This window comes from Ziziphus jujuba, chromosome 11 (genome assembly GCF_031755915.1).
Source record: "Ziziphus jujuba cultivar Dongzao chromosome 11, ASM3175591v1".
NCBI classification, from domain to species: domain Eukaryota; kingdom Viridiplantae; phylum Streptophyta; class Magnoliopsida; order Rosales; family Rhamnaceae; genus Ziziphus; species Ziziphus jujuba.
The window spans coordinates 8258834-8284375 of NC_083389.1; the positions used below are offsets into that span (position 1 = coordinate 8258834).

The 25542-nt window shown below is 37.1% G+C and overlaps 4 protein-coding genes across 15 annotated transcripts; 3 read left to right on the forward strand and 1 right to left on the reverse strand.

Annotated features, from left to right (window-relative positions):
* Window positions 1–265: 265 nt before the first annotated feature.
* Window positions 266–9197, forward strand: LOC107432147 (serine/threonine-protein kinase CTR1). 7 transcript variants are annotated; one of them, XM_048465344.2, is made up of 17 exons: window positions 266–1042; window positions 2382–2683; window positions 2774–2918; window positions 3279–3382; window positions 3614–3822; window positions 3894–4013; window positions 4113–4283; window positions 4425–4465; window positions 5232–5300; window positions 5420–5520; window positions 6376–6460; window positions 6588–6686; window positions 6954–7022; window positions 7252–7383; window positions 8021–8115; window positions 8218–8424; window positions 8857–9197. In XM_048465344.2, exons 1-16 carry the CDS (start codon window positions 425–427, stop codon window positions 8312–8314), a joined length of 2457 nt encoding a protein of 818 aa, XP_048321301.1. In that variant the 5' UTR covers window positions 266–424; the 3' UTR covers window positions 8315–8424; window positions 8857–9197. The 7 variants fall into 7 exon arrangements, with proteins under 7 accessions (XP_048321301.1, XP_048321302.1, XP_048321304.1 ...); XM_048465345.2 differs by having other exon boundaries at window positions 4119–4283; XM_048465347.2 differs by having other exon boundaries at window positions 3987–4013.
* A 683-nt stretch (window positions 9198–9880) lies between these two features.
* LOC107432152 (heat stress transcription factor A-3) lies at window positions 9881–14089 on the forward strand. 4 transcript variants are annotated; one of them, XR_009634961.1, is made up of 3 exons: window positions 9881–11293; window positions 12343–13881; window positions 14009–14089. XR_009634961.1 is itself a non-coding variant. In XM_060812978.1 (3 exons), exons 1-3 carry the CDS (start codon window positions 10745–10747, stop codon window positions 13474–13476), a joined length of 1587 nt encoding a protein of 528 aa, XP_060668961.1. In that variant the 5' UTR covers window positions 9881–10744; the 3' UTR covers window positions 13477–14089. The 4 variants fall into 4 exon arrangements, 2 of the variants coding, with proteins under 2 accessions (XP_060668961.1, XP_060668960.1); XR_009634962.1 differs by having other exon boundaries at window positions 14062–14089; XM_060812978.1 differs by having other exon boundaries at window positions 12343–12913; window positions 13010–14089.
* Window positions 14090–14379: 290 nt separating this feature from the next.
* LOC107432132 (ribosome production factor 2 homolog) lies at window positions 14380–17058 on the reverse strand. Its single transcript, XM_016043200.4, has 6 exons — window positions 16887–17058; window positions 16431–16634; window positions 15638–15883; window positions 15316–15555; window positions 15164–15229; window positions 14380–14936 (listed from the first exon to the last, which is right to left on the reverse strand). The coding sequence occupies exons 1-6, from the start codon at window positions 16953–16955 to the stop codon at window positions 14820–14822; spliced, it is 942 nt and encodes a 313-aa protein (XP_015898686.1). The 5' UTR covers window positions 16956–17058; the 3' UTR covers window positions 14380–14819.
* Window positions 17059–17288: 230 nt separating this feature from the next.
* On the forward strand, window positions 17289–25384 carry LOC107432146 (uncharacterized). Of its 3 annotated transcripts, none has more exons than XM_060812976.1 (7): window positions 17289–18080; window positions 20298–20399; window positions 20697–20954; window positions 21780–21902; window positions 21994–22431; window positions 22784–24823; window positions 24978–25185. In XM_060812976.1, exons 1-7 carry the CDS (start codon window positions 17706–17708, stop codon window positions 25014–25016), a joined length of 3375 nt encoding a protein of 1124 aa, XP_060668959.1. In that variant the 5' UTR covers window positions 17289–17705; the 3' UTR covers window positions 25017–25185. The 3 variants fall into 3 exon arrangements, with proteins under 3 accessions (XP_060668959.1, XP_015898701.2, XP_060668958.1); XM_016043215.4 differs by lacking the exon at window positions 24978–25185 and adding an exon at window positions 25213–25384 and having other exon boundaries at window positions 17290–18080; window positions 21985–22431; XM_060812975.1 differs by having other exon boundaries at window positions 17290–18080; window positions 21985–22431; window positions 24978–25184.
* Window positions 25385–25542: the final 158 nt, after the last annotated feature.

Consider the following 25542-nt stretch of genomic DNA (forward strand, 5'->3'; position numbering starts at 1 on the left):
ATTCCTGTCAGAAAGTATCTGAGGGACTTGACGGATTGACGCGCAGATAGGTGGAATTACCAATCACTCCAAACTATTCAGTATCCAGAATGTGTTGGTTAACCTTGGAAAAAGCAAGAAAAGGCGCAGGCCACTAGGCATGGGACAAAAGGCAACCCAACGTGCGAACGAAATTTCTGGTATTTAGGCACGTACCGAAATAGTAGAAACACTTTTACTTAAAAAAATTAATAAATAAAAATAAAAAATTCAAAGAATATTACGATTACGCCATCGAATAAAATCTCACCGTTTTCTCCTCTTTTTTCTCTCTCTCCGACAATCGAATTCTAGAGAGAGAACTGCCAAAAAGTTTCTGAGAGAGAAACCTCTTTGACAATGGCGGTTTTTAGGGTTTTGTGATAAACGAATTCCGAGAATCTAGATGGAAATGCCCGGTAGGAGATCGAACTACACGCTTCTGAGCCAAGTTCCTGACGACCAGTTCGGCGGTGGGTCCGCCGCCATGGCTGGAACCGGAGCTACGACTTCTTATTATGAATCGGTATCGGGTGAGGGTAAGAACAACAAAGGGAAGGTGGAGAGAGGGTTCGATTGGGACGCCGTTGGTGATCACAGGGCGAACCAGCAAGGGAATCGGATGTTCTCGTCGATCGGGTTGCAGAGGCAGTCAAGTGGGAGCAGTTTCGGTGAGAGCTCGCTCTCAGGTGAGTACTACGCGCCGACGTTATCGACCACGGCGGCGAATGATATGGATGCCTATGGGTATTTGCACGAGGATGTATTCAAGATTGGCGGTGGCGGAGGGGATTTGAGAGCCAAGGGGGTTGATGGGGCTGTTGGGACGGGAGGTTCGTCCTGGGGGAAGAGCTGGGCTCAGCAGACGGAGGAGAGTTATCAGTTACAGTTGGCTTTGGCACTTCGACTTTCATCCGAGGCAACCTGTGCTGATGATCCCAATTTCTTGGATCCAGTGCCCGATGAATCCGCGTTAAGGTCGTCATCGTCGAGCTCGGCCGAGGCCGTTTCTCATCGATTCTGGGTAAGGATTTCAACGCTCTTCTCCTCATTGGCTTTGTTTTCGTTTTTTCGGCAACCTGTACACTCTTGCTGTCAATTGCGTTTTACATGTTTAGGTTATGGTTTGGATTTACTTCATCCATTGCAAGCAAAAAGGCAGGACAAGACTATCCGTTCGTCTTAAATATTATGTTAAAAGACAATGGCTTTGGTTCTCTCTGAGCTGTTTATGCTTGGGACGTGCAAATGTTAATACCACTTAGTACTTGATGGATAGTTAGCGCCGCTAGAATTTTTACTAAATTTGAGCTCATAAGTCATGCATATAAACTCTTATCGTTGAACAAGCAGAACTTAAGGACCAAAGAAACAAAAGAACAAGCTGAAACTTTAGTAACAACTACGGACTTTTAAAATGAGCCCCAAGCCTCAGACAGCAGCGACAATGACGAACTATTCGCTTTGTGTAGTCTTAACAACTAGTATTAAATTTCGCCATTTTAATGTTGCATTCTAGACCAAACAAACTTTGTCGAGAATACCTATGTCAGGAAGTAGGCGTGCTTAAAGTTTTAACCAAACTCATCAAACTTACCCATCCGATTGAATAGAGCCGACTTATTTGGATTAGGTCGGATTTTATTTTTATTTTTATTTATTTATTTATTTCTTTTTAAAATTTCATTGGATTTTATTTGTAATTGGTTTTTGTACTTTTTAACGATCATAAACAAGATCAATCTGATGCATATAAATATATTTTGCAAATGACAAATTTTGATAGTCTTATTTATTTTTCTGTTTTTTATTATGTCTGTTTTATCTTATAGTTTGATCTGTGTTATTGTTTGAGTGGTAATATATTTACTTTACGTATAGGTATCATTTGTAGTCCAAAAACTATAATTAGAAGTCCAAAATCCATGTTTACCCTTGTTTGTAGTTTTATTTATGTAAACTTGGTGTTTTTTTAATTTTAATCTTTTGGTTAAGACAAATTCAAAAAAGTCAAGAAAGCCTGACTTCAGCCTTTACCTAAACTAAATTGAAATTGTCAAATAAGAAAGCTACCGCAATTGAATTGGATAGATTTCTAATGTAAATTGGCTTTTGAATTGTTATTTCAAAATTCAAAATTGTCAGCAGTAGAATGCTTAGAATGTTCTGTACAATAATTGAATTCAAGCAATGAACTCCTGAACAATTTTAATTTGGGTTTTCCTCCAATTTATCTGCAGCAAATACTGGGCTAGAAAATTCTATGGAATTATTTATATCTAATGTTTTTTAACACACTTTTATTTTTGTGAACATTATTATATATAGATTTAATCCTGCATTATCACTATAAAATGCATCAGGTAAATGGCTGCCTCTCATACTTTGACAAAGTTCCTGACGGCTTTTACCTAATTCATGGAATGAACCCATATATATGGACTGTGTGCACTGATCTGCAAGAGAATGGTCGTATACCATCACTTGAATCACTAAAGTCTGTTGACCCTAGTATTGAATCCTCAATTGAAGCAATTCTGGTTGATCGACGTAGTGATCCCAGCTTAAAGGAGCTTCAGAATAGGGTCCATGGCATTTCTAGTGGCTGCATTAACACAAAAGAGGTTGTAGATCAGCTGGCAAAGCTTGTGTGTAACCGCATGGGGTGGGTTCTCAACACTTTCTATATACCTTCTTTTATAACATTTCTCTTTTTTTGGACATTTCTAATTAATTTTTTCATTGTAAATACAAGGGGTTCAGCTACCATTGGAGAAGATGACTTTGTTTCCTTATGGAGGGAGAGTAGTGATGATCTGAAAGAATGCTTAGGATCTGTAGTTGTTCCATTAGGCAGTCTATCCATTGGCCTATGCAGACATCGTGCTTTGTTATTCAAAGTAAGATGCCAAATTTGTGTAATGTATTATTTTCCTCCTAGAATATCTTTAGCTTGAAATGTTTTTGGTTGCCAAAACATTTTTATATTGTTATTTATCGTAAATTGACTTTTATTTGGTATTCCTGCTAGTTGAATGATATGAGCTCACATGTCCTATCTCTCTGTTGTTTCTTAAGATACTTATTTCTTGTTATATCTTACAAACACTTTTGTATTTTTGTTCTTGTTTTTTTTTTTTTTTTTTTTTTTAATTTTTTTTAATTTTTTTTTAATCTCTAATTACTTCAATTGGTGCTAGTTTATCTATGTTTTACACAGTTGATGATGGGCTTGCAAATATTTAAAATGATTTCTGCAGGTGCTAGCTGATACAATTGATTTGCCATGTCGAATTGCAAAGGGCTGTAAATATTGTACTAGATATGATGCATCCTCTTGCCTTGTCCGGTTTGGGATTGATAGGTATATCGTTGTTAACTATAAGATCTATCAATTTTTTTCACCTGGTAGTGTTGTTTACTTGATTGAGTTGCATGTGTGCATCACTTGCACAGAATTGGGAACTGTAAGTGAGTTTCATTTTGGCATGCATGGTTGGACTTGCATCCGTTATCTAATATTTTAAGTTTTTTTGGGATTAATGGTAACTTAATCAACAAACATCTCACATTTTTTTTGACATTATAATTTCAGGGAGTATTTAGTTGATTTGATTGGGAAGCCAGGTTGCTTATGCGAGCCCGATTCATTGCTCAATGGTCCATCATCCATCTTAATTTCTTCACCACTGCGGTTTCCAAGATTAAAACCAGTTGAACCTATCATTGATTTCAGGTCACTGGCCAAACAATATTTCTCAGATTGTCAATCACTTAATCTTGTGTTTGATGAAGCTTCAACAGGTAATTTCTTAATTCTAAGAGCAATGTTGTTCTGATCTTGGGATAAAAATTTTTAAAATTTATCGTCACAGGACCTGCCACTGATGGAGATGACTCTAAAGTTTCCATGTATCCTAAGCAAATTGACCGAAAGTGTTCAGAAGAAAGCTTTTTGCTGGTTACAGGTCAAAGTGATGATTCTTCTCTTATTGGTAAAGTTTCTCATCCAGGTGCTAAAGATAGAGATTCCCAACTGTTTAAAACATGTAATCCTGCTCAAAACATCTTACACTCAACAACCATGGCCAAAGATCCAGCTATCGGGCGTAGAGAGGCTATGAGGGTGGATTCTTCCAAGAGCTCAAGGTTATTCGAGGGAAGTCAACTGATTCCTAGTAAGCCAACTAAAGAGTTTACCCTTGATATAGAAGATTTAAACATTCCATGGTGTGATCTTGTATTAAAAGAGCGAATTGGAGCAGGTATTCCCCTACTTTCCCTCCTCTTTGACAAATGAATGGGGTGTTGTCTAATAGTTAAAGAGGGCACATGCTCCTATGGATGCAAAACAATTCACAACAATTATAGAGGGTGGTACTAAGAACATGCATTCTGCATTGCAGGTTCTTTTGGAACTGTCCATCGGGCTGATTGGCATGGCTCAGTAAGCATCTTTTCTATTTATACTGTTTAGATGCAAAACCTATTGTCTTATATATATTTATGCCAAACAAAGAGAATAAGATTATTTCACTATTGGTTTCAATATCTATTGTACAATATTAATATAAGTGTTCAAATGCTGGTCTTGGTGATTTAGGATTTATCTGTGAATTGAGAATAAATTACTTCATTTGACGGTGAGTGCCATTCATGTGAATATGAAGGTGAAAGCTTTGGGATACGTGCAGTGTTAATCATTTAGTGAAGTCCAAACAAATGTGATAGGAAATTCTAGGGTGTAAATGCCTAAGCCTTAAGGTTGCAGATATTAGTTCTCTGTTGCCAATGCTGTTTTTGTGATGTCTTTATATGTTGTGAATTTGATGCTGCTAAATGGGCAGTTGAAGGAACACTTTGTTTTTGTATGCTAGCATGTTGGTGCAATGTAAAAACTTCTAGTGCTCCAGTTGTGCTTTATGCTTTAAAATGTAATTGGTAATGTATTGAATCTGCAATCAACTCAAATATATGTATGTGATTTGTTGAATATTCTTTATGCATTTGCTATTGTTATGATGCATATTGTCAGTCTTCTTTTTCAACCATGTCTTATTTGAAGTTCATTATTTGTGTTTAGTAAGATATTTTAGTTCTGTTCTGTTAGTTGGTGCCTTATGTTTTATTTTCTCTTTGGGAGGTTAGTTGTAGAAGTAATATTTCCAAAATACCTTTGCTTATAGCATTTTGTTAAAAATTTTAAATTTCAGGATGTTGCAGTGAAGATTCTTATGGAACAAGACTTTCATGCAGAACGCTTCAAAGAATTTTTGAGGGAGGTATGTACCAGCACTTTTTTAAACATATTTGTGAGTTAAAATAAATATTTGATGTGGATTTCTTGATCTTGATTAGGCATATAGTTACAACTCCTTTTTTTTTTTTTTTTGTTGGCTAGGTTGCAATAATGAAACGCCTACGACATCCAAATATTGTTCTCTTCATGGGTGCAGTCACAGAGCCACCAAACTTGTCCATTGTCACAGAGTATTTATCAAGGTTTTTGTTTTGTCCTCCTATATCTAACCCATTCCCAATCATTATATAGAGAAAACAAGATCCCAAATCAGAAATTGCATGTTTCTGTTAGACATTTGGTGGGCTGGGCTGCTGTTTGGATTGGACTCCAAGATTGGAGAGGCTGTATGGTGCAGTCCTATATTTGGTTCAAGTCTAGATTGTATTGAACTTATTTTAATGATATATGAAAGATTTCATAACATAAAACTTGAATATGCTGTTATTTACTTTTAAGTATATATTGAACTTTTTAGATATGAAAATGCATATATAGAAACTGCATGAATAAGTAGCAAAACTAACATGAGTATATACATCCAAGTAACAATCATACGCTAGAATATGTAATTTTATATATATATAACCCATTTTGCTTCTGGAATTCTGCAACTAGGTCCGTGTATTTCTTGAAATACTACCATATATTCCCAAACTATAGCAGTATAAACAGGATTTCATGCCATCAACTGGTCTTGATGCAGGAGATGGATGTGTAAGATGGGGGGGGAGGGGGGGGGGGGGGGGAGTGACAGAGGGCGGTGTGAGAGGAGATGGAGGGGCTGCTGTGTCAGCTTCGTGTTTTTATTTTTCACTTTTTTTACATATATCTTTTTGGGGGTAATAGTGTCAGCTTCATTTAGTCTTATGCCTCTGCCCATGACTAGAGAGTTGGACTAGGCAATGTCTGTCCTGCTCATGTTTGATGTCAAATGCAAAACTAGAACCATTTAGTCCAGCACTGTGTCAATCTTGTCCGGTTTGGCTAACACTTTAAATTTCTTTTAAGGGGTTTAAACTTACCTAATGAATGCTACTGCTTTCTTCATACTGCAGAGGTAGCTTGTATAGGCTTTTGCATAAAAGCGGTGCAAGGGAGATGTTGGATGAAAGGCGTCGCTTGAGTATGGCTTATGATGTGGTATGCTTCCGAAGATTTTACAATTATTTATGTAGTTTCTTTATAATTCTCCTGTTCAACACAGCACCACCAAAATTATATTTGTGTTTTTTTTCTTCTGTATTAAATGTTGTTCATTTTGGCACAGGCAAAGGGAATGAATTACCTTCATAGAAGGAATCCCCCAATTGTTCATCGAGATTTAAAATCTCCAAATCTTCTGGTTGACAAAAAGTATACAGTTAAGGTAGGAGATGAGGATTTCCTGAGTGCATTATACTCTTTCTTTGTTGGTTGATTCATGATTGCATGGGGTAAAATGTCGGTCAACAATTTATAGCTGTCAACTTAATATACTTGAAGTGGAACTGACGCTTTATATGTTCTAGAAACAAATCTTAGTCGGTTACTCCCTACATTATTATTATTTGTTTATGTTTAATGCATCTAAGTCTGCATGTTTGCCATATGTTCGTTTTGTGACCTCACATATCTTTTCTGTCTGTTCATTTAGGTTTGCGATTTTGGACTCTCTCGTTTAAAGGCGAACACATTTCTATCATCGAAGTCAGCTGCTGGGACTGTAAGTTCATAAGTACCATACAACAAGATTTTAATAAGGGGATCTTTTTTTATTTTTTTATTTTTATTTTTATTTTTTGTGTGTGTGTGTGTGTGGGGGGGGGGGGGGGGGGGGGGGGGGTCTGTACACACATTTGTGTGTTTTTGTGGTATATATGTATATATTTTTGAATGCATGCATGCATGTTTATTCATAACTGAGAGTTAAAGATTTTTGTTCTACCTTATAGCCTGAGTGGATGGCACCAGAAGTTCTTCGTGATGAGCCCTCAAATGAGAAGTCAGATGTTTACAGCTTTGGTGTAATACTGTGGGAACTTGCCACATTGCAACAGCCATGGAGTAACCTAAATCCAGCGCAGGTCTAATTTATGATGGTTTTAAAATTGTTTTTACATCTTAGAATATGAATATATCTATTGATGCTTTTGCTTAGCAATCTCAAAAAGAGATGAAGAGAACTTATTGGAATTGGTGATTGCAAAAACTTGGTACCTGGTAGGCTCGGAAAACTGTTGAATATAGGAAGCATATGTGAAAGTATTGGTATTTCAAACATTGTAGGCTGAGGTGGACGTTAGCCATAGATTGCATGCTAGACAGTTGATTGAAATGAATACGTCTTTAGAAACACTTAGTTAAGTCCCAGACTCATCAATCTTTGGTTTAGTCCTGCTAGAAAAGGAGGATGATAAATGTTATATCTCTGCAAAGTGTTTTCCAACTGCGTTAGGATGATAAATGTTATGTCAATGCAAAGTATTTTCAACTCCTTTCTCTAATTCCTAACAAAAACTTCAATGTGTAAAAGCTGATCACATGCGTGGCAGTTGTCAGTATGAAATGGCACCTAAATTGACGGTTTATGCTAATGTGTGTAAATGCTTTTATTTTTCTAGTTAAGAGTCCAATTGTTATTCTGAAGTCTTTTGTTATGCATGCTAGGATGAAAAGGTACTTCCTTGTGCTCATTCATTATGATTATCTGTACTTTTATAGGTTGTGGCAGCTGTTGGCTTTAAGGGGAAAAGACCTGAGATTCCACGTGACTTGAATTCTCATGTTGCTTCTATAATTGAAGCATGCTGGGCAAAGTGAGTTTGAATCTTGAATTTCAAATACTAATCTCTGGAATAAAAAAAAAAAAAAAAATTACTCTTAAAGTATCTTTTAATTTATAAATTATCATACTGCAGTGAACCCTGGAAACGGCCCTCATTTGCCAGTATCATGGAATCTTTAAGGCCATTGATTAAAGCACCCACAGCTCAACCTGGTCGTCCAGACATGTAAATACTTATCTGAAGGGTGGAATATTGGAGAAGTCTTACTCATGCACATAATACAGCAGTTTTGTTAGATTTGATATCTGGCAGCCACATATGCTGTTCATATAGTCTCAGGTGCGCCTAAAAGTTCCCTCGTCTTTGCTAATATATGGTAGTGACCTGTTCTACAATTTCTATAGCATTGACATGTGTGGATGTATTTAGAACATATGGCAAACCTTGTAATGTTTTGCTGAATTTTATTGTGCTGTAAGATTTGACAATTGTAGTCACATTTCTGCCCGCCCCATAAAACTTTTTCAATGAAGCTCATCAGGTTGATAAGAACAGCCTAAAACTTTTTTCATTTTTTGTGAAAATTTTCTTCTCTTTTTGAAACCCTTTCGAAAGAAATTGACTTGAATTTAGGTTTACATATAAGTCTGTAGTGGTAGGACAATCCAAGTACCAATAGCTATTACATTTTATCTAAGTTACCTTTTTCCTGTAAAATTTAACTTTGGTGTTTGAAGTTACTGATGGCTTGTTCTGCATAACTGGTTGCAGAATCATGATTGTACATGTCTGTTGTAGTTGCTGATTTGAGAATACTGATTCTTATACACAAATTAAGGAACTGCTGCAAGTGCCAGCAAGGTCTGCATTTCTATCTTCAGGGCCGGCTAAAAGGCCATTAAGGCCTTTTCCTTAGGGCCCTACAAACAAAGGGCTCGTAATATAAATCTTATGTTAAATATATAGAATTATAAATATCTATTTGTCTTCAAAATTTTTTTTTTTTTAATTTGTATTATTCTATAACTCAAAAGGCGGAATGCCGATTCCCTTTTAAATTCTCTTTTGGCCATTTTGAAGGCTATTTTTTTCAAGTAAGATTTTGTCTCTAATTTTTGCACATCAATAACTTTTTAGGCAAAGGCAAGGAAGAAGGAAATGGCGCCCCTTTTTTTTTTTTTTTTTTTTTTTTTTTTTGGCCCTTCTTCTGAATGGCTATTTTTGTCATTGCATTTTAATTTTTCCACGACAGGTATTGCCTGAGAAGCAATCTTTTTGCCTAAAATATACGTACCTACCAATTGATCTATTTTTCCATTGGTATAAGTGAAAAAAATCTTTTCAGAATATTTAATTTATACGCCATATGTAGTGTCAAACTGACCTCGTTCTATTTGCAAATGCATTTTTATGGAAATGGAGCGAAGCTTAAAAAGTCGCATACGTAATAAGAGCTGGTAGTGTTTTGAGCCCCAATGATAAGGGCCGTTAGAATTGTGTCACACGAGTTATTTAAATTATTTCATGCCAAAAAAAAAAAAAAAGAAGGTTATTTAAATGATAATAAGTTTTTTATTCCATTCATAATATATATATACATATATACATATATATATATATATATATAATGCAATATTTTATTAAACAATAAAAACTGAATACTTAAATCTTAATTTAGGTTTCTATACTTCCAAACTCAAAAAGATGATTTTTTTTCTTTTTTTGAAAAAAAAAAAAACGACACTTGGATTCAAATGCTTGGTAATAGTTTATATATATATTTTAAAATAATAGTATTTTTTGGAACAATGCTTAATAATAATATTGCTAAGAGAATAACAATTTTGGAACTTTAAAATCTATATTCCTCTTTTACGTGTGTGTGTGTTTTTTTATTTATTATTTATTTATCTTTTAACTCCAATCTTCCCTGGTTGCTATATTATTATTATTATTAAATTTTTTTTTTCTGGTAGTGCCCCCTTGTTTGTTTGTAGGTTGGTTGCACGATGGCGGTCTCAAATAAGTATCACATTCAATTCCTGCTGAATCCTGATTGGCTAGCCCAGTTATCTTCGTCTCCAAGTATTACGACCGGCCCTGGGCCCACGAAATCATTTCTTAAAATTCAAAACGAATAAAAAAGCGGTCAAAAAACAAATAGCGGTCTGGGGACAAAACCCAGCATCGAAAAAAATATCTGGCGCCAAGCGTGGGACCTACGCGTCGCCGGTGCGCGTGAACCACAATCTGCAAGGATCCGTTTTCAAACGTGCGTAGCTGCCAGGAAACATCATAATCTCTCTCTCTCTCTCTCTAGAAGGTCCGTGCTAGTCTCTATTTGTCTCAACTTGCAGCACATCGGCGAGCGATCCCCACCTCTCTCTCTCTCTCTCTCTCTCTCTCTGAACCCATGGCCCGGAAACTCCAAGGGCTCTACTACTGTAACAGTGGCGAACTCCCACCGCCTCTCGAGTCTCTTAAGATTTTTATGGAAAACTATGTCGGCAAAACTCTCGAACCCCGTTATATACCGAGCGACTTTTCCATTTTTGAATTTTCAGCATCCACCACTATCCTTTTCCTTTTCCTTTACTGCCAAATCCTATTTCAATCTAAATCGGATCCTCATTGAGATTTGGACCTCGAATCCCATCCCATGAATCCCAAAGACGAATGTTATACAAACACTCTTCCTACGTCTCCTTCCGCTCCTCAATCCAAGTCCTGCTCAATTGGTTTGTCAATGGAATCTCAGCCATTTGCTTCTGAGTCTTTGTTCATGGATACTAATCCTGGATTCTCCATGGGGGGAAGTGCTGCTGGCCTAGCTGGGTCTCATTCTTCGTCTTCCTTAGCTTTTAATCCGATGGAGTTCCAGGCATTTTCGACCATGATGAACCTATCACCCTCCATTGGAGGAGAGACTGATGCTGCTGGTGGAGCTTTGGTTACAGGTAGTGATACAGGAGGAGGATATATTGGAGTGCCTCAACCTCTTGATTGTTTACAGGGCAATCCGATTCCGCCGTTTCTTTCGAAGACTTTTGATCTTGTGGATGATCCAGGCCTCGACCACATAATATCGTGGGGGTCCACGGGCGAGAGCTTTGTGGTTTGGGACCATGTGGAGTTTGCGAGGCTCATCCTGCCCAGGAATTTCAAGCACAATAATTTCTCCAGTTTTGTTCGGCAGCTTAATACTTATGTGGGTATTGCAATAATGTAGCCTCTAATGGCTGCTGTGATCTATATGTAAATTTTGTTGTTGCATGTCTTTGCTATTTCTGCTGTAATTTTCTCTATTTTTTGTTGTATTATTCCATTTTTCGTTTTACTTTGTAATTTTTTTTTTTTGAAAATTTCTTTTGTATTTTGTCTTACTTTTGTAATTGGATTTGACAAAGACCGTTCATAGTAGATGTAATTAAGGTCAATTTGATATTGAGCTTATGTATATTGCTGACTTTAGAGGAACAAGTGGTGTATCCTTAAATCCCAATTTGTTGTAAACGACTTTGGATTGAAGGGATTTATATCTATACTGTTTCCTGATGTGAGACAATCTTCTTGTCTTTTATGGTTGATAAAGGTAGACCATGCAAACAGTGCGTTGCTCTTATTAATGCCCTGCTGCTTTTGTATCTGTAGTTATTGTTTCTGTTGTAAGCGATATCTCTCTTCCTTTGTCAAGCTTCGTCATTGTATGCAATTTGTCTGTATAATTGTAAGGATTATATTTTATTCTAAAACTTGGTAGTGAATTTAAAGAAATGGTAGAAATTCTTCATTCTCTGTTGTAAGCGATATCTCTCTTCCTTTGTCAAGCTTCGTCTTTGTATGCAATTTGTCCGTATAATTGTAAGGATTGTTTTTTATTCTAAAACTTGGTAGTGAATTTTAAGGAAATGGTAGAAATTCTTCATTCCTAAGGGGCTGGATGTTCATTCTTCATACAGCCAAGATATAACATATTCTCCTCTGTGTACAGAAAAGAGGAGTACATCATGTGCAGGTAGAATTTCAGGTTCTTGTGGAACTCAACCTTGATGCAGTTTCCCGTTTCTTTATGATTTGAGAATTTTCTTTTATGGTTTTCAGATATGATGCAGTTCAGGTCATGTGTAGATGAAAGTTGTTGGCTTCATATCTTCCATCCTCATCTAATTATTCATTATGTGATTTACCACATTTATCTTTTGGTTTCTGTTCTATACTCTTTCATTCGTTTTGAATTGTTTTGGATACTTCATTCAGGGTTTTCGCAAGATTGATACAGATAAATGGGAGTTTGCAAATGAAGCTTTCCAGCGAGGGAAGAGACATCTTTTAAAGAACATCCAGAGGCGCAAATCACCTCAATATCAGCAGATTACAAGCTATACTGGGCCTTCCACAGAAGCAGGGAAGTTTGGACTGGACGGTGAGCTAGAGGGGTTGAGGAAGGAGAAAAGCATGTTGATGCAAGAGGTTGTTGAATTACAGCGGCAGCAGCAGGGGACAATTCACCATATGAAAATGGTGAACAATAGGCTTCGTTCTGCTGAGCAAAGACAGAAGCAAATGGTTTCTTTCTTGGCAAAGTTGATTCAGAGCCCATCATTTGTAGCTAGACTTAAGCAAAAAACAGAACAAGGAGAAATAAGCTCTTCAAGGGTGCCGAGGAAATTTGTCAAGCAACACCAATATGAGCTGGGTAAATCAGATTCTTCCATGGAAGAACAGATGGTGAAGTACTACAGTGCAGATAGAAACCTTTTCACGTCTTCTGGAGGCCCTGATTTCAATCCATTGCATACTGAACAATCTCCCGATTATCATTCACAAGGTATGTCAGGGAAACTCAGTATAGATGAAGAAAGTATGCAATTCCAATTTGACAAAGCTGCATCAGATGAGTTAATTGTGTCAGATGAATTAGCAGTATTACAGGGACTTGGTAAAAAAACAGTTCAAGCAGAAGGGGCATCAAACATGCAAATCCAAGATCCCGCTTTCAAAGGAAAGAGTGTTCTGAGCCCTCAACAAGTGGTCAATCCCGAGTATTATGTCTCTTTCCCAGAGGATTTGGTAAAGGAGAAGAGTTTTCCAGAACTCTCATCCCCGGGATTTGAAAGCATGATTAAACAGGAGGATATATGGAGCATGGGTTTTGCTGCCAACGCTGGTATGTCTAGTTGTGGCAATGAGTTGTGGGGTAATCCAGTCAGCTTTGATGAGCCAGAGTTGGGAGTGACAGAAGGATTGCTTGATGTCTGGGATTTAGGGTCACTGCAAGCAGCAGGAGGTTCAGTCATTGATAAGTGGCCAGCTGATGAATCCCCATTCAATGAGTCTGAGAATCAAGCTGGTCAGCTTAAAGATAGTATACCAAAAAATATGGATCCATAGACATAGGATTGCATGTACTCGTGCATTTAAGGCCCTTGTGGGTCTTGGTTATTAATGAATATGTTTAATTGATTGCCGTTTTCCATTCTCTTTATTATCAGCTTCCGTTTTATTCTTTCAATATAAGATAGTTCATATGAATTCTACTCATCTTATTAAGCGTGATTGAGGTATTTAGAAATCGCAATTTTATCACAATGTTTTCTTGCTAACACGTACTTTGAGTTGTGGAAACTGCAGGTCTGCATTCATTCGGTAAGGAATATGATGCTCCAGCTGACACTTGCTTCGCTAGTTCCCTAAACTAGATTTGTCCTTTTCCAGCTGGTTCGGAAGGAGCAGCTGAAACTTACTTCGCCAGGTCGCTTGAATTATAATTGTCTTATTCTGGCAGGTGTTATTCCGGTAAGAACTCAAAACTTAGGTTATGATTGATTCTGATCTTGTTATAGTATAGCTTCTGGCAATGTACATATCATCTCGGACTCAGATCGGTCCATGTATATAGCGGCTCTTCTTTGTTTATTTTCAGGGCTGGAAGTTGTGCACAAACGCTAATATTTCTTTCCTTGAACATCTAAATAGTTGAATTCTCTGTGATGAAAATGAAGAATATCCCACTTTCGATTGAGGACAGAAACCAGAATTGGAACCATCGACTGTACATCTGAATTTTCAAAAGAGGTTTTCACAACTGTGAAAGTGTGGTGTCATTGGATTTCTTAGCGCTGTTATAAACTAAATACGTACATAAGCAACATAGAGATGGTGTTAATTTTTCTTAGTAACATAAATAATTCTCCTCTACGCTTTTTCATTGCCTTGAATCAACAGAATAAGAGATGAGCTTGTTAATCCAATCTCAAATACGAATTAGTTGTTTCTAGTAATTAACAATAAAAAGAACCAAATAGCTGTTTAATTATACTTTATTTAACTTTCAAAATTACACTAAATCACTGCAACTGCATCAGAACATCGGTCACACATCATATACCGTTTCTCTTCGCCCAAACAAAAACTCCAAAAAAAGTGAATCTCAAATGTTTCTCATACTGTTGACCCATATTCAGACAAAAAGGAAGTTTCTATTAAAATAATTTCCAATTAAAAAACATACTTGACAAACTACAATATATCATTGTGATCCATACTCGACAGGAAATATTTTAGATATTTCATTGTCAAAGTAATTCACGTAAGATAGGAGCTCCCATGCCGCCTCTTATCTACTCACCATTTTGGCTCTTATCCAACTAAACATGTTGGCCAAAAAGAAAACCAACAGTCGCAAGATTAAAGAATTATAATCTACGCACCAACAGCCAAGTCAGAAACAATTACTATGAATCTTCCTTCTGTCTTTTCGATGCATGTTCATTGCCCTCATTTTTCCTTTTCGCTTCACGCCGCTCCCGCTTTACTCCCTTTGCTTTATTGGGCAAATTCATCTCTCGAACCTAAACACCAAAATGGGGCAAAGAAACGAAGTAAATGAAAAAATTACATGAACAATACTCAAAAACCTCCAGTTATTCTTCTTCATTATGCAAAGAACAATAAGCAGGTGATAAAACTTTAAGATCCATGCTACCACTACTCATACACCCAATAGAGCAGAATCAATGTAATTACTTTCAGTTTAGCAAAATATGTATATATATTATATATAGTTTCCTTCTCTTACCTTTTGATCTGGCATGTATACTTTCGCTATCTTTCCCGTTACAGGATCCTGGCTAACATTTTTCACCTGCAAAAACAAACATCAACCATGTTATGGACGTGTCAACAGGCCATATAGACAAGTGGATATAAAGGAAAGTTTAGTAAGTTGACCTTCTTAGGCTGATCCCTGACAATTTTCATAGCTTCTTTTCTTAGGCTTTCATTAGGAGGACGATGTCGACGAACAACAAAATCCATGGAGGGGCCAACTTCTACCAGCTCCATCCTTGGTACTATTGTGCCAGATTTTTTCAGCCGCAGTGCACAGTGAGTAAAGAACACTCTATTTGATGATACAGCTGTACATACATATGTACGATCTATTCCTGAAAGATTTAAATTTTCCACGACCTGAACATACAGACATGTTTTGTAAGCATATATTTGTGAAAAAACAAAATTCTAAACGTGGAGACAAGCTGCAGAGAACCACCTCTCCTCGCAACAGATCAAGCAGAACTTCTTTCAAATGCTTAAGCTCTTCTACGTTCTCAAATCCTTCTCCAATAAAAGCAATGAAAGGCTTTGACCCTGCCTGTGGAGCTAGTTTTTTATCATACGTAAATGTTTCCATTGGCTTAAAATTTTCAACTCCAACTTCTACAAGATCATATATATGATGATCATAAGTTCTCCCAATTACAAGATTATCAGGCCTTTTCTTTGAGTGAGAACCAAACTGCAAAGATACAAGCAGCAAAAGACATCAAAACAGAACATTTCAGTGCAGAACCATTAACAGATACAAAACGAACACTACAGTTTGTTTCACCTTCAACACCCTATTTAACGTCATGGAGTCAGTGTTACATATCATACAGGGAGATGATAAAGAATTGAAATTATTAAAATACAAGAATGTTATCTGTTAGTGTTATCGCTAGTTCCTGCACAATTTCGAACTATGGTAAGAAAAGTTCCAAAACTAATGACTACAAAATTGGGAGTTCATGATTCATATTACACAATAAGAAAAATTTTAAGGAACTACCGGCAAACTGCAAAAATTGAAAAACAATACACAGAAAAAAATGGGAAAAAAAAATACCCACTAATGTAGAGAAGATCAACAGGATCTATGCAACTTCATCTACACATATTTTCAATTAAGCTCGTAAAAAACAAATTGATTTGTGTAAGGATAGCAAATCAGTAGTTGTGCTGTAAACAGATCCATATTAAACATTAGCATAAAAATGGGCATGAAAACGTAGCTTTGTACTTACCACGAATATGCTGCAGTCTGTTTTGAGAGAGAAAAACTCCAAGGAAGTTTCGCCACCGCTTTCAAAAGGCCTAATATCTGCATTCTTCCGGCTGTATTTCACCGCAGAATCCTTCTTTAGGTGGTAAATTTGCGTCAATACAGAGTTCAACACGTTGCTCGTCTTTGTGCCGTGAAGAATCAGCGTCTTCTTCCCGTTCTCTTCCTGCAAAGATGCATAAAAAAGATGAAACCCAAAAGTTGAATTCCCAAAAAGAATAAAAACGGTAACAAACAGATAAGCTTTTTGAACAAGTGGTTTCGTTTCCATAGGCCTCAGCGTGCTCGAAAATAGTATAGATAAGCATATCATCTCGAAAAAAAAAAGATTTCGATTCTCGGGGTTGTTTTTCCAGCAATAACTTTCTCTGTAAACAAACAATGATCCTGTACGAAAATACAGAATTTGGGAACTCACAAGCTTAGGCGCGCGTTTCTTAAGCTCTCGCCTAGCCTTTCCTGTCTTGGGAGTTTTTACTTTCAACATGATTGGCTTCAACCACAGCTAACAGCAAAGGGAAGAAGGAGAGTGAGAACCAAATAAATTCCAAGCAAAGCAAAACGTAACTCAGCTTTAACTCTTATACCAAATAAATTCCAAGTCTAGGGTTTTTCTGCTCTATGCTGGGGAGATGACTAGGGTTTTTGGGCCCATTTAATCATCAACATTGGATATGGGCCTCAGGCTATTATCAGGTCAATGGGCCCATGGAACCAGGCCCCAAATTTTTCCCCTTGTTGCCCGCCATGTCTCTGCTTGGTCCCTCCTTTTTTTTGTTTTGACGGTCTAAAGCTAATATACAATCATTCTATATAATATTTAAAAAATAAAAATAAAAATAAAAAGAAATAAAAAAACCATGTTTTCTTTATCGATTCATGAAAGCTCGTTGTTATAAGAACGAGCTTCGCTGATATATCACTTCTCTTTCTGCTCATTCGTAAATTGCTAATTTCTTCATTATCAGACCTAAAGTTCAGAACCGGTTCTCAATTTTATTTTATTTTCTTTTGGGGGGTTTTATGTCATGTAATTGGATTAGGGTTTTGTTCCTGATTATCGATGTACAATTTAGAGTTGGATTTTTTTTTTTTTTAAATTTGTTTTGTGAATTTGTAAACCATTGTTGATGAACTTCTGGTTTATTGTTGATTGAATTTTTCGGTTCGGGGAGGGTGGTTATCGTAATGGGAAATTAGATTAGGGTTAGGGTTTTTGATCTTTGTTGTGACGGTGATGGAAATGGAGAGCTCGCGTAGGCCTTTCGACAGATCGAGAGAACCGGGATTAAAGAAACCCCGATTAACTGAAGAGCCCGAGCGCGTTGCGAACCCGAACGGCCGGCCTTTCGGTAATGATAATCCTGTGTCGTCGTCGTCGTCGACAAGGTTTCGGATGAATGAGAGAGACTCGGAGAGCAGTGATTCGGCACGTGGGGGCTATCACCCGCAGCCACCTCCTCATCAGGAGCTTGTGAGCCAGTACAAGACGGCGTTGGCCGAGCTGACTTTCAATTCCAAGCCGATTATTACAAATTTGACTATAATCGCCGGAGAGAACGTCCATGCCGCGAAAGCCATTAGCGCCGCCATATGCTCCAACATTCTCGAGGTGAACCCAGCTTTTTACACTTTTGGTTATGGCGCCAATTGTTATTTTGAATTGAATTGTAAAATAAAAAAAAAAATGATATAGAAGTGGGAGGAAAAAAAAAAAAAAAAAGGGTTAAATCTAATTTCCGTTGGTAGTGTTGCGAGGATTTGCTTTATGATAAGTGTCTCACATCCATGATTAGTGCAACAAAACAAAAACATAGATATGTTGTAAGTGCTATGTTCAAATTAATGGAATGTTTTTGGTTTTGCAGTAATTCCGCGAGTCTATGTGGAGAAAGTGCTTGTATTTGATATGAAATGACTATGTTTCGATTAAAGTTGTGATTTTGGTTTAAAATCCACTTAGTCTACGATGAAGTTTAGTATTGTATTGACGCAAATATCAAAGCTTTGCCTTACATTGCCATCATGATAAGTTGACTGAATGAAAGTAATGGTTGTATTTATTGGTGAGATGTGAGAATGATGTAACGCAGTTTCGATTTGATTCCTTTCGCATTATGTTGTTAGTTGAGGTTTTAGTTGTGGAGAGTGTGAATTATTATCTATATATCATTCCCTGCTTGTCCCAGTTTGGTTAAACCACTGTAATGGTCCCTATTTCCTGTTCAAGGGTAGATATGCAACAAGTTTTCAGCAGTCTTAAAGATATCATTTTTCTTGCAATTCTATGTGAAGAGGATCAGCAGGCTGTATGGATTTGTAAAATGAGGGTATAGCAGGTTTGAAAGTGAAGAAACCTTCTACATCATCATGGTTATGGCATTGAACATGATCGCTCAATGTACATTCTTCTTTCTTCCTCACTCTCTCTTCATGTACTATGTACATCTCCCTTCCCATGTAAGCAATAATAGAGGAGTGCTTCATCAGAAGCTTGAACTGTTATCACTGTCATAGCCAAAAGCAGACATCATTCTAGTAAAATTGTGGCAATTTAGATGCTCATTCAAATGCTGTTTCTGGAAACTTTTTGCCATTAGATTTGATTTTTGTTGGACATTGATGGTAAGTTCACCGCAAGAGACAACTTTGGATGGTTGAGCTCTAGCTGTGTATTTATTTTCATATCATATTTACTGTAAGTTGATATGTATTATTAAATATTACATGTAATTGAAAAAAGACTGAAGCTTATCTGTATCATATCTGCTGCTTGGTGAAAGTTTATTGTTAGGAAAATTTCACTTCCAAGTTTATTTGTATCAGAATAACACGCTTTCTTTAAAATGCTGGGGGTTGTTTCTCTCATGCTGATAAAAGCATTTAGGTTAAAAACAGTTTTTTTTGCTTTTAGCATTGCAAATGCTTTTTAGTGCTTCTGGGGAAGCAGAATGTTTTCTCCAATGTGTTATGGACCAAAAAAGCACTTGGATATAAAAACGGTGTTTGTCAATCCTTCATTATTGAAATTATTTTCTTGCGGTTTTCTTAAGGATGGGTGTTAAATTGCCAAGTTGTAAAGTCTTGAGGTGGTCAAGGAAGTTACTTCAGATGTTACACAATGTGGGTTATAGGAGTGGCAAAGACAGGTTTCTGGTCTTGTTATGGAAATATTGAGTTCAAAAGCAACTCTTAATGGATATGAAAGGAGATTTTCTATATGATATGTACCCTATACTTGGTGCAGGTGGGAAAATGGTTTGCTAGAGATGGACTAGGTCTTAGCTTAATTCGTACAATAGAATAAGAAAAAGCTAGGTTTTAGCTTAATTCGTATTATAGAATAAGAAAAAGTAAGTGTTTACATGCAGTGTTAGCATTGCTAAATAATATTTGGGATGCTTCATAAGATTAGATTTGCTATAATTATTCTTCTTACCTGACTTTCAATTTTTGCATGCAGTGGGTCACCCTGATTACAAATAAGGCTTGTTTATAGTCCCATAGTCACAGACGTTTGGAGGTTTAGATAGTTTCTTTTCTTGTCAAGCCAATTTGTAAGCGACATAAATGGGACTGTTGGTCCCAATTAGGTTTTGTGCCACAATGGATTACTTAAGAAGTGGTGATACTTTTGTTTTGTGAAATTTTGTGGATTGCTGTTGTTTTAAATGGATTTGAAGATTTCTTTGCTATGGGCTTTCCTTTTTGTTTTTCTCTCATTTTCCTATAGAATTTTTGGTGTTAGACACTTAATTTATCGATGTTTGTTTTAAGAAATATTACTGGCAGTGGCCTACAATCTCTAATTGTGAAAAGTAATTTGCAGGTTCCTAGTGATCAAAAGCTCCCTTCACTTTATCTTTTAGACAGTATTGTAAAGAATATTGGGAGAGAGTACATAAAAAATTTTGCTGCAAAGCTACCTGAGGTTAGATTTCTATTCTGTATTTAGTTCCTTGTTTTTCTACAAATCTTGACAAGGACACATTTTTCCTGTTGATTACAAAGAATACTTGAAAACATTTTCTTTATGAACTTTAATGAAATTATTAATCTCTATTAGTTGTCATCAGAAATATTTTTTTCTATCTTCCTTTTGTCTGTTTCCTATAAGTAAAAGAACTTTCCCTGTTAAATGCATTGATAGTAAGCATGATTGTCATCATGAGCTTGATTTTCCATCACTTATGGTAGTTCACTATTTCCACCTCTTTCCCGGCACTAGGTGTTTTGCAAGGCATATAGGCAGGTTGACCCTTCTGTACATTCCAGCATGAGGCATCTTTTTGGAACATGGAAAGGTGTTTTTCCTCCTCAGTCACTGCAGATGATTGAGAAAGAACTTGGCTTTACTTCTACTGTAAATGGTTCATCTACTGGAGCTGCAACATCTAGGCCTGATTCTCAGTCAAACCGTCCCCTTCATAGGATTCATGTGAATCCCAAGTATTTGGAAAGGCAGCCCCTTCAACAACCAAGCAAGGTAAGTTGCGTCCTGAAACCAATAATACAGGTGGAATCACAGTTACAACTTGTATATATCTTACTATATTAGGTAAAATTTCATGGTGGTTGTAATTTACCCATCTTCATTTTACACCAGTGGCAGTGTTGTGAAGGTCTTGTTCCCATTTAGCGTGCTACAGGTACCATGTTATGCACACGAACCATCATATCAAATTTCATGCTAACAAAGGACCATTTATAGGACTAGATATGATCATTGTATTTGCAATATTTGGAGTCTACTTGTAAAGAACTGAGCATTGAATGCTTACAAAAATATTTCTGAATCGCATGCTGAAAATTTTGGGTACTGGCTTGATGCCATTGGGTAACATAATGCTTCAGTGTATCTGTGATACCATGAAAATTAGGGGTAAAATATCCTGTTTCCCTGCAAACAGTGTTTGCATTACATCTGATGATCTTGTGCTGAGCTTTTTAGTTAGTCTGTTTTGATACTGAGATTTAAGGGCACGCTATGCTACCCTGTAAAACTTATCAAAAAGAGAAAAAAGTGGCAAGTTTGTAGTTTATAAAATGCCTCTTTAGATCATTGCTGTAATTTCTTCTCCTACAAAAGTCTAGAATTTCATTACCCAATAATGGATTGTTTTATCCTTTGTAGGAGCGATCATATATGATTCTTTAGAATTTCATCACCCAATACTGGATTTTTTTATCCTTTGTAGGAGCGATCATATATGATTCTCTGGATTTTCTTTTACTATCTAGTGGATATTGATTCCAGGGGACATATGTAGATTTATTTTTTTCTGGTTGGTTCTTTTTCTTTTTGATGAAGGCAAAAGGCTTGTCAAATGACATATCTGGGCCTATGGCAAACTCTGTTGAGGATGCAGAGAGATTGGACAGAACAAGTATTGGTACTGGACGTTCATGGGTTGATTCTTCCATTAAAATGCATGTATGTGAAGCAATTATCTGCACTTTTTCTTTTTTAAAATTCCTTCCATTCTTCTGTGTTTTTATCATGTGAACATTTGCAGAAAATGCAGCGTTCATATGGTGATGCAGTAAGTGAGCGTATTCATGAGAAGAACATTGGTGCTGAGTATGGGGACTATGACTATAGTTCTGATCTTTCAAGGAATTCAGGCCTGGGAATCGGAAGAACTGGTGGGAGGACTACCGAGCAAGGGCAGGAAAAATCCTGGTATGCAGGTGGTAGTAATGTTGCAGAACCAATATCTGGCCAAAGAAATGGTTTCAGTAGCAAGCATGGGTATCCAAATTATTCAGCACCTAAACCTGCAAATGTTGCACAAAGCATTGCAAGTAGAAGCAGCAGTGGGATTTCTAATAGCTGGAAGAATTCCGAGGAAGAAGAGTTCATGTGGGATGATATGAACTCTAGATTAACAAATCGTGGTGTGTCTAGTATTACCAGTAATACAAAAAGAGATCATTGGACTTCTGATGATTCAGAGAAATCAGTAAGCTTTCTTGAATAGAACTTGACATAAGCTTTTATTACTTTAGTGACAGAGTTTTATCATAATTTGGTTCCTAGAATGCTTCATAATATGCTTTCACCAGAATGTCAATCATTCTTGGTAACTGTATTATGCTCTCAAGGAAAGAAAATTGGAGCAAGAAAAGCTGTGGTTTAATGGGCAATTGCTGCAGGGGCAGACACAAGTTCCTGTTTGGTAGTCTTAGCTACTGAAATAATCTGCTTCTGTCATTTCAGTTTTTTCTTGTTTTCCCCTAATAGATTGCAGTGCGCTGGACCTTTTTTTATTAATATGGATGTTTTGTTTTCTAATATGCATTTTCCATGTGCAGGGTTTTGAAGACCATATCCAAAAACCACAAAGTATTCATGAGTATGTAACAAGAGTTGATAGAGAAATTTCCACTGATTCACTGCCTATTGAGCAGAAAGATGTGCACCGGATGTCACCATGGTCATTGCAGGAGTCACACTCAATGGATGGAATGACTCGTTCAGGAACTCCTATAGTTAAATCAGATCAATCTGATGGCTATGCTGCAACATTCAGTGGATTGTCCACAAGTGGAAGTTCCTCTGTGGGCAGGATGGTTGGTCGACCACAGTTGGCAACTTCTCATGTTGGAGCCTCAAGCTTTGGGTTCCTGACAAATGCTGTATCGGGGTCTATTGGAGCTGTAGCTCAGCAGCGATTTCAGTCTTTGGGAGCTGGATCACCATCTAGACAGTCATTGATGAGCCAGCGTCCACCCTCACCTACAATAAATTTACACCAATCCCATTTAACAGAGCAAGATCATGCAAAAACCCAATCCCTTACCCGTCCTGATTCGAAAGTATCTCAATATTCAGGACAGTTGAATGTGGGGTTACATAACCAATACTCTAAGGAATCTTTGCCTATACGACCTACCAATATTCATCTGGGTAACAGGGCAAAATCACAGTCCCATGATGTACAGGTGTCCTCCTCCAATATTCATCTGGGTAACAGGGCAAAATCACAGTCCCATGATGTACAGATGTCCTCCCTTTCAATGCCCACGTTCCAATCAAGGCATCATCATCCATTTGCATCACAACTAGAAGTTTCTACAGAGTCTGAACCTTTGGGTCATCAGAAGCTTCCTCAGGCACAGGTTTCTAAGTTTGGATCTCCCTCTGCATTGAGTAATTCTGCATCAGAGGCTGCAAGTGCTCTAGCCGCAGAAAGTTCAGGACAGTCAAGCACAAGTAGTTTGTTGGCTGCTGTTATGAAGTCTGGAATCCTCTCTAGCAATTCAATACCTAACCTGAATTTTCAAAACTCAGGGCAGTTGCCATTGCAGTCGGTTCTTCGACCCCCTCTTCCAAGTGGACCTCCTCCTACTCAGTTGACATCCTCAGTTTCTGAGGTTGTATCTGCATCTTCATTAGATCATACTTCTCATGATAAATTGTCCACTCACTCAAAAACCTCTCAAAAGAAAGTAGGACAGCCTTCACTCCCGCCAAGTGTGCCACCTCCTCTTTTGGATGATGAATCAGAAGATGCTTCAAATGTGGTGAATAATGTCTCTAATCCAATTTCAAACCTTCTGAGCTCTTTAGTTGCAAAGGGTTTGATCTCAGCCTCTAAGACAGAGTCACAAACCATTGTCGCATCCCAGGTTCCCAGTGAACTGCAAAATAAGAGCCCAGGAGTTGCTAGCACCAGCTCCATGCCTGTTTCTTTAGTTTCAGATTCCACCGTTTCTTCAATCATGGATGATGTATCATTTTCAGAACCTATAGCCAAAAGTTCCATTGCCGTGCCTCAATCAACCAACTCGGAGATACAGAACCTTATAGGATTTGAATTTAAGCCTGATGTAATCCGAGAATTTCATCCATCTGTGGTCAGTGAACTCTTTGATGACTTTACACATCGGTGTAATGTATGTGGTCTTCAACTTAAACTTAAAGAACGGCTTAGTAGACACTTGGAGTGGCATGACTTGAAGAAGCCCAAAGCTAATGGTTCGAGTAAGGCCTCAAGAAGATGGTATGCAGACTCATGGGACTGGGTTGCTGGAAAAATTGGACTTCCATTGGGATTCGAGTCTGCTAGAACAGTGGGCAAACCCTGCAAAACAATGGACAAGGGTGAGCCAATGGTTCCTGCAGATGAAAGTCAATGTGCTTGTGTTTTATGCTGTGAGATTTTTGAAGATTTCTATTGTCAAGAAAGAGATGAATGGATGTTCAATGGAGCAGTGCACATGGTTATTCCATCTGGGGCTGGTGAAGAAGGAAGCAAAGGTGAGATTGTTGCTAAGGGTCCTATTGTACATGCAAAGTGTTTATCGGAAAGTTCACTTCATGACTTGGGACTGGCTAGCAGTATTAAAACGGTAAGGCTCTTTATCTGAGAAAAAGAAAATGATTTTGCCAGTCTGTTTTGTGGAGGTGATTCTTGTATTTTATTGAATGATGGAACTTGCATTCCTGTTTAAAGAGTTTTCATTTTAAAATATTTTGACGCATATTTTTCGGAAAGTGACTCAGGTTTTCTCGAACACAATTTTGTGTTTTCCACTGCTTTAACAATCACCAGCCCAACTTCACCATTGCTAATGTGGGTGTACTGTTGCTTTCTTTGCTGCATCAATGCTAATGAAATTATTAAAATTCTAGTATTTGCGTATCTATTTCTTTTATTTTACCTGTCCCCCCTCTCGTAGAAAATTTAATTTCGTATCTAACCTCCAAAGGATGATGATTAATACTATTTCATTGACAGGAAGAGGATGTATGATGCTCCAAGGTTGAAGAGCAGGGTGTTGACCCAGACCCAATTTTATTTGTAGCCTTAGACGAGAAACAAAAAGTGAGGCGTTTTAATTAAATAGTATCTTTATATAAACAATGTTAGATAATGTATGTTTTCAATAAATTTTATTAAATTTTTGTCCCTTTTTTTTTTTTTTTTTTTTGGTTTTTTGTTTTTTGTTTTTTGTTTTTTGTTTTTTTTTAATTTTTCTTCATGTTTTGCATTTGAATATAGTGAGCATGTTTGGCTTGAATAAGTCATACCTTTAAACTTTCTTTAAATGAATGTTGATTATAATTT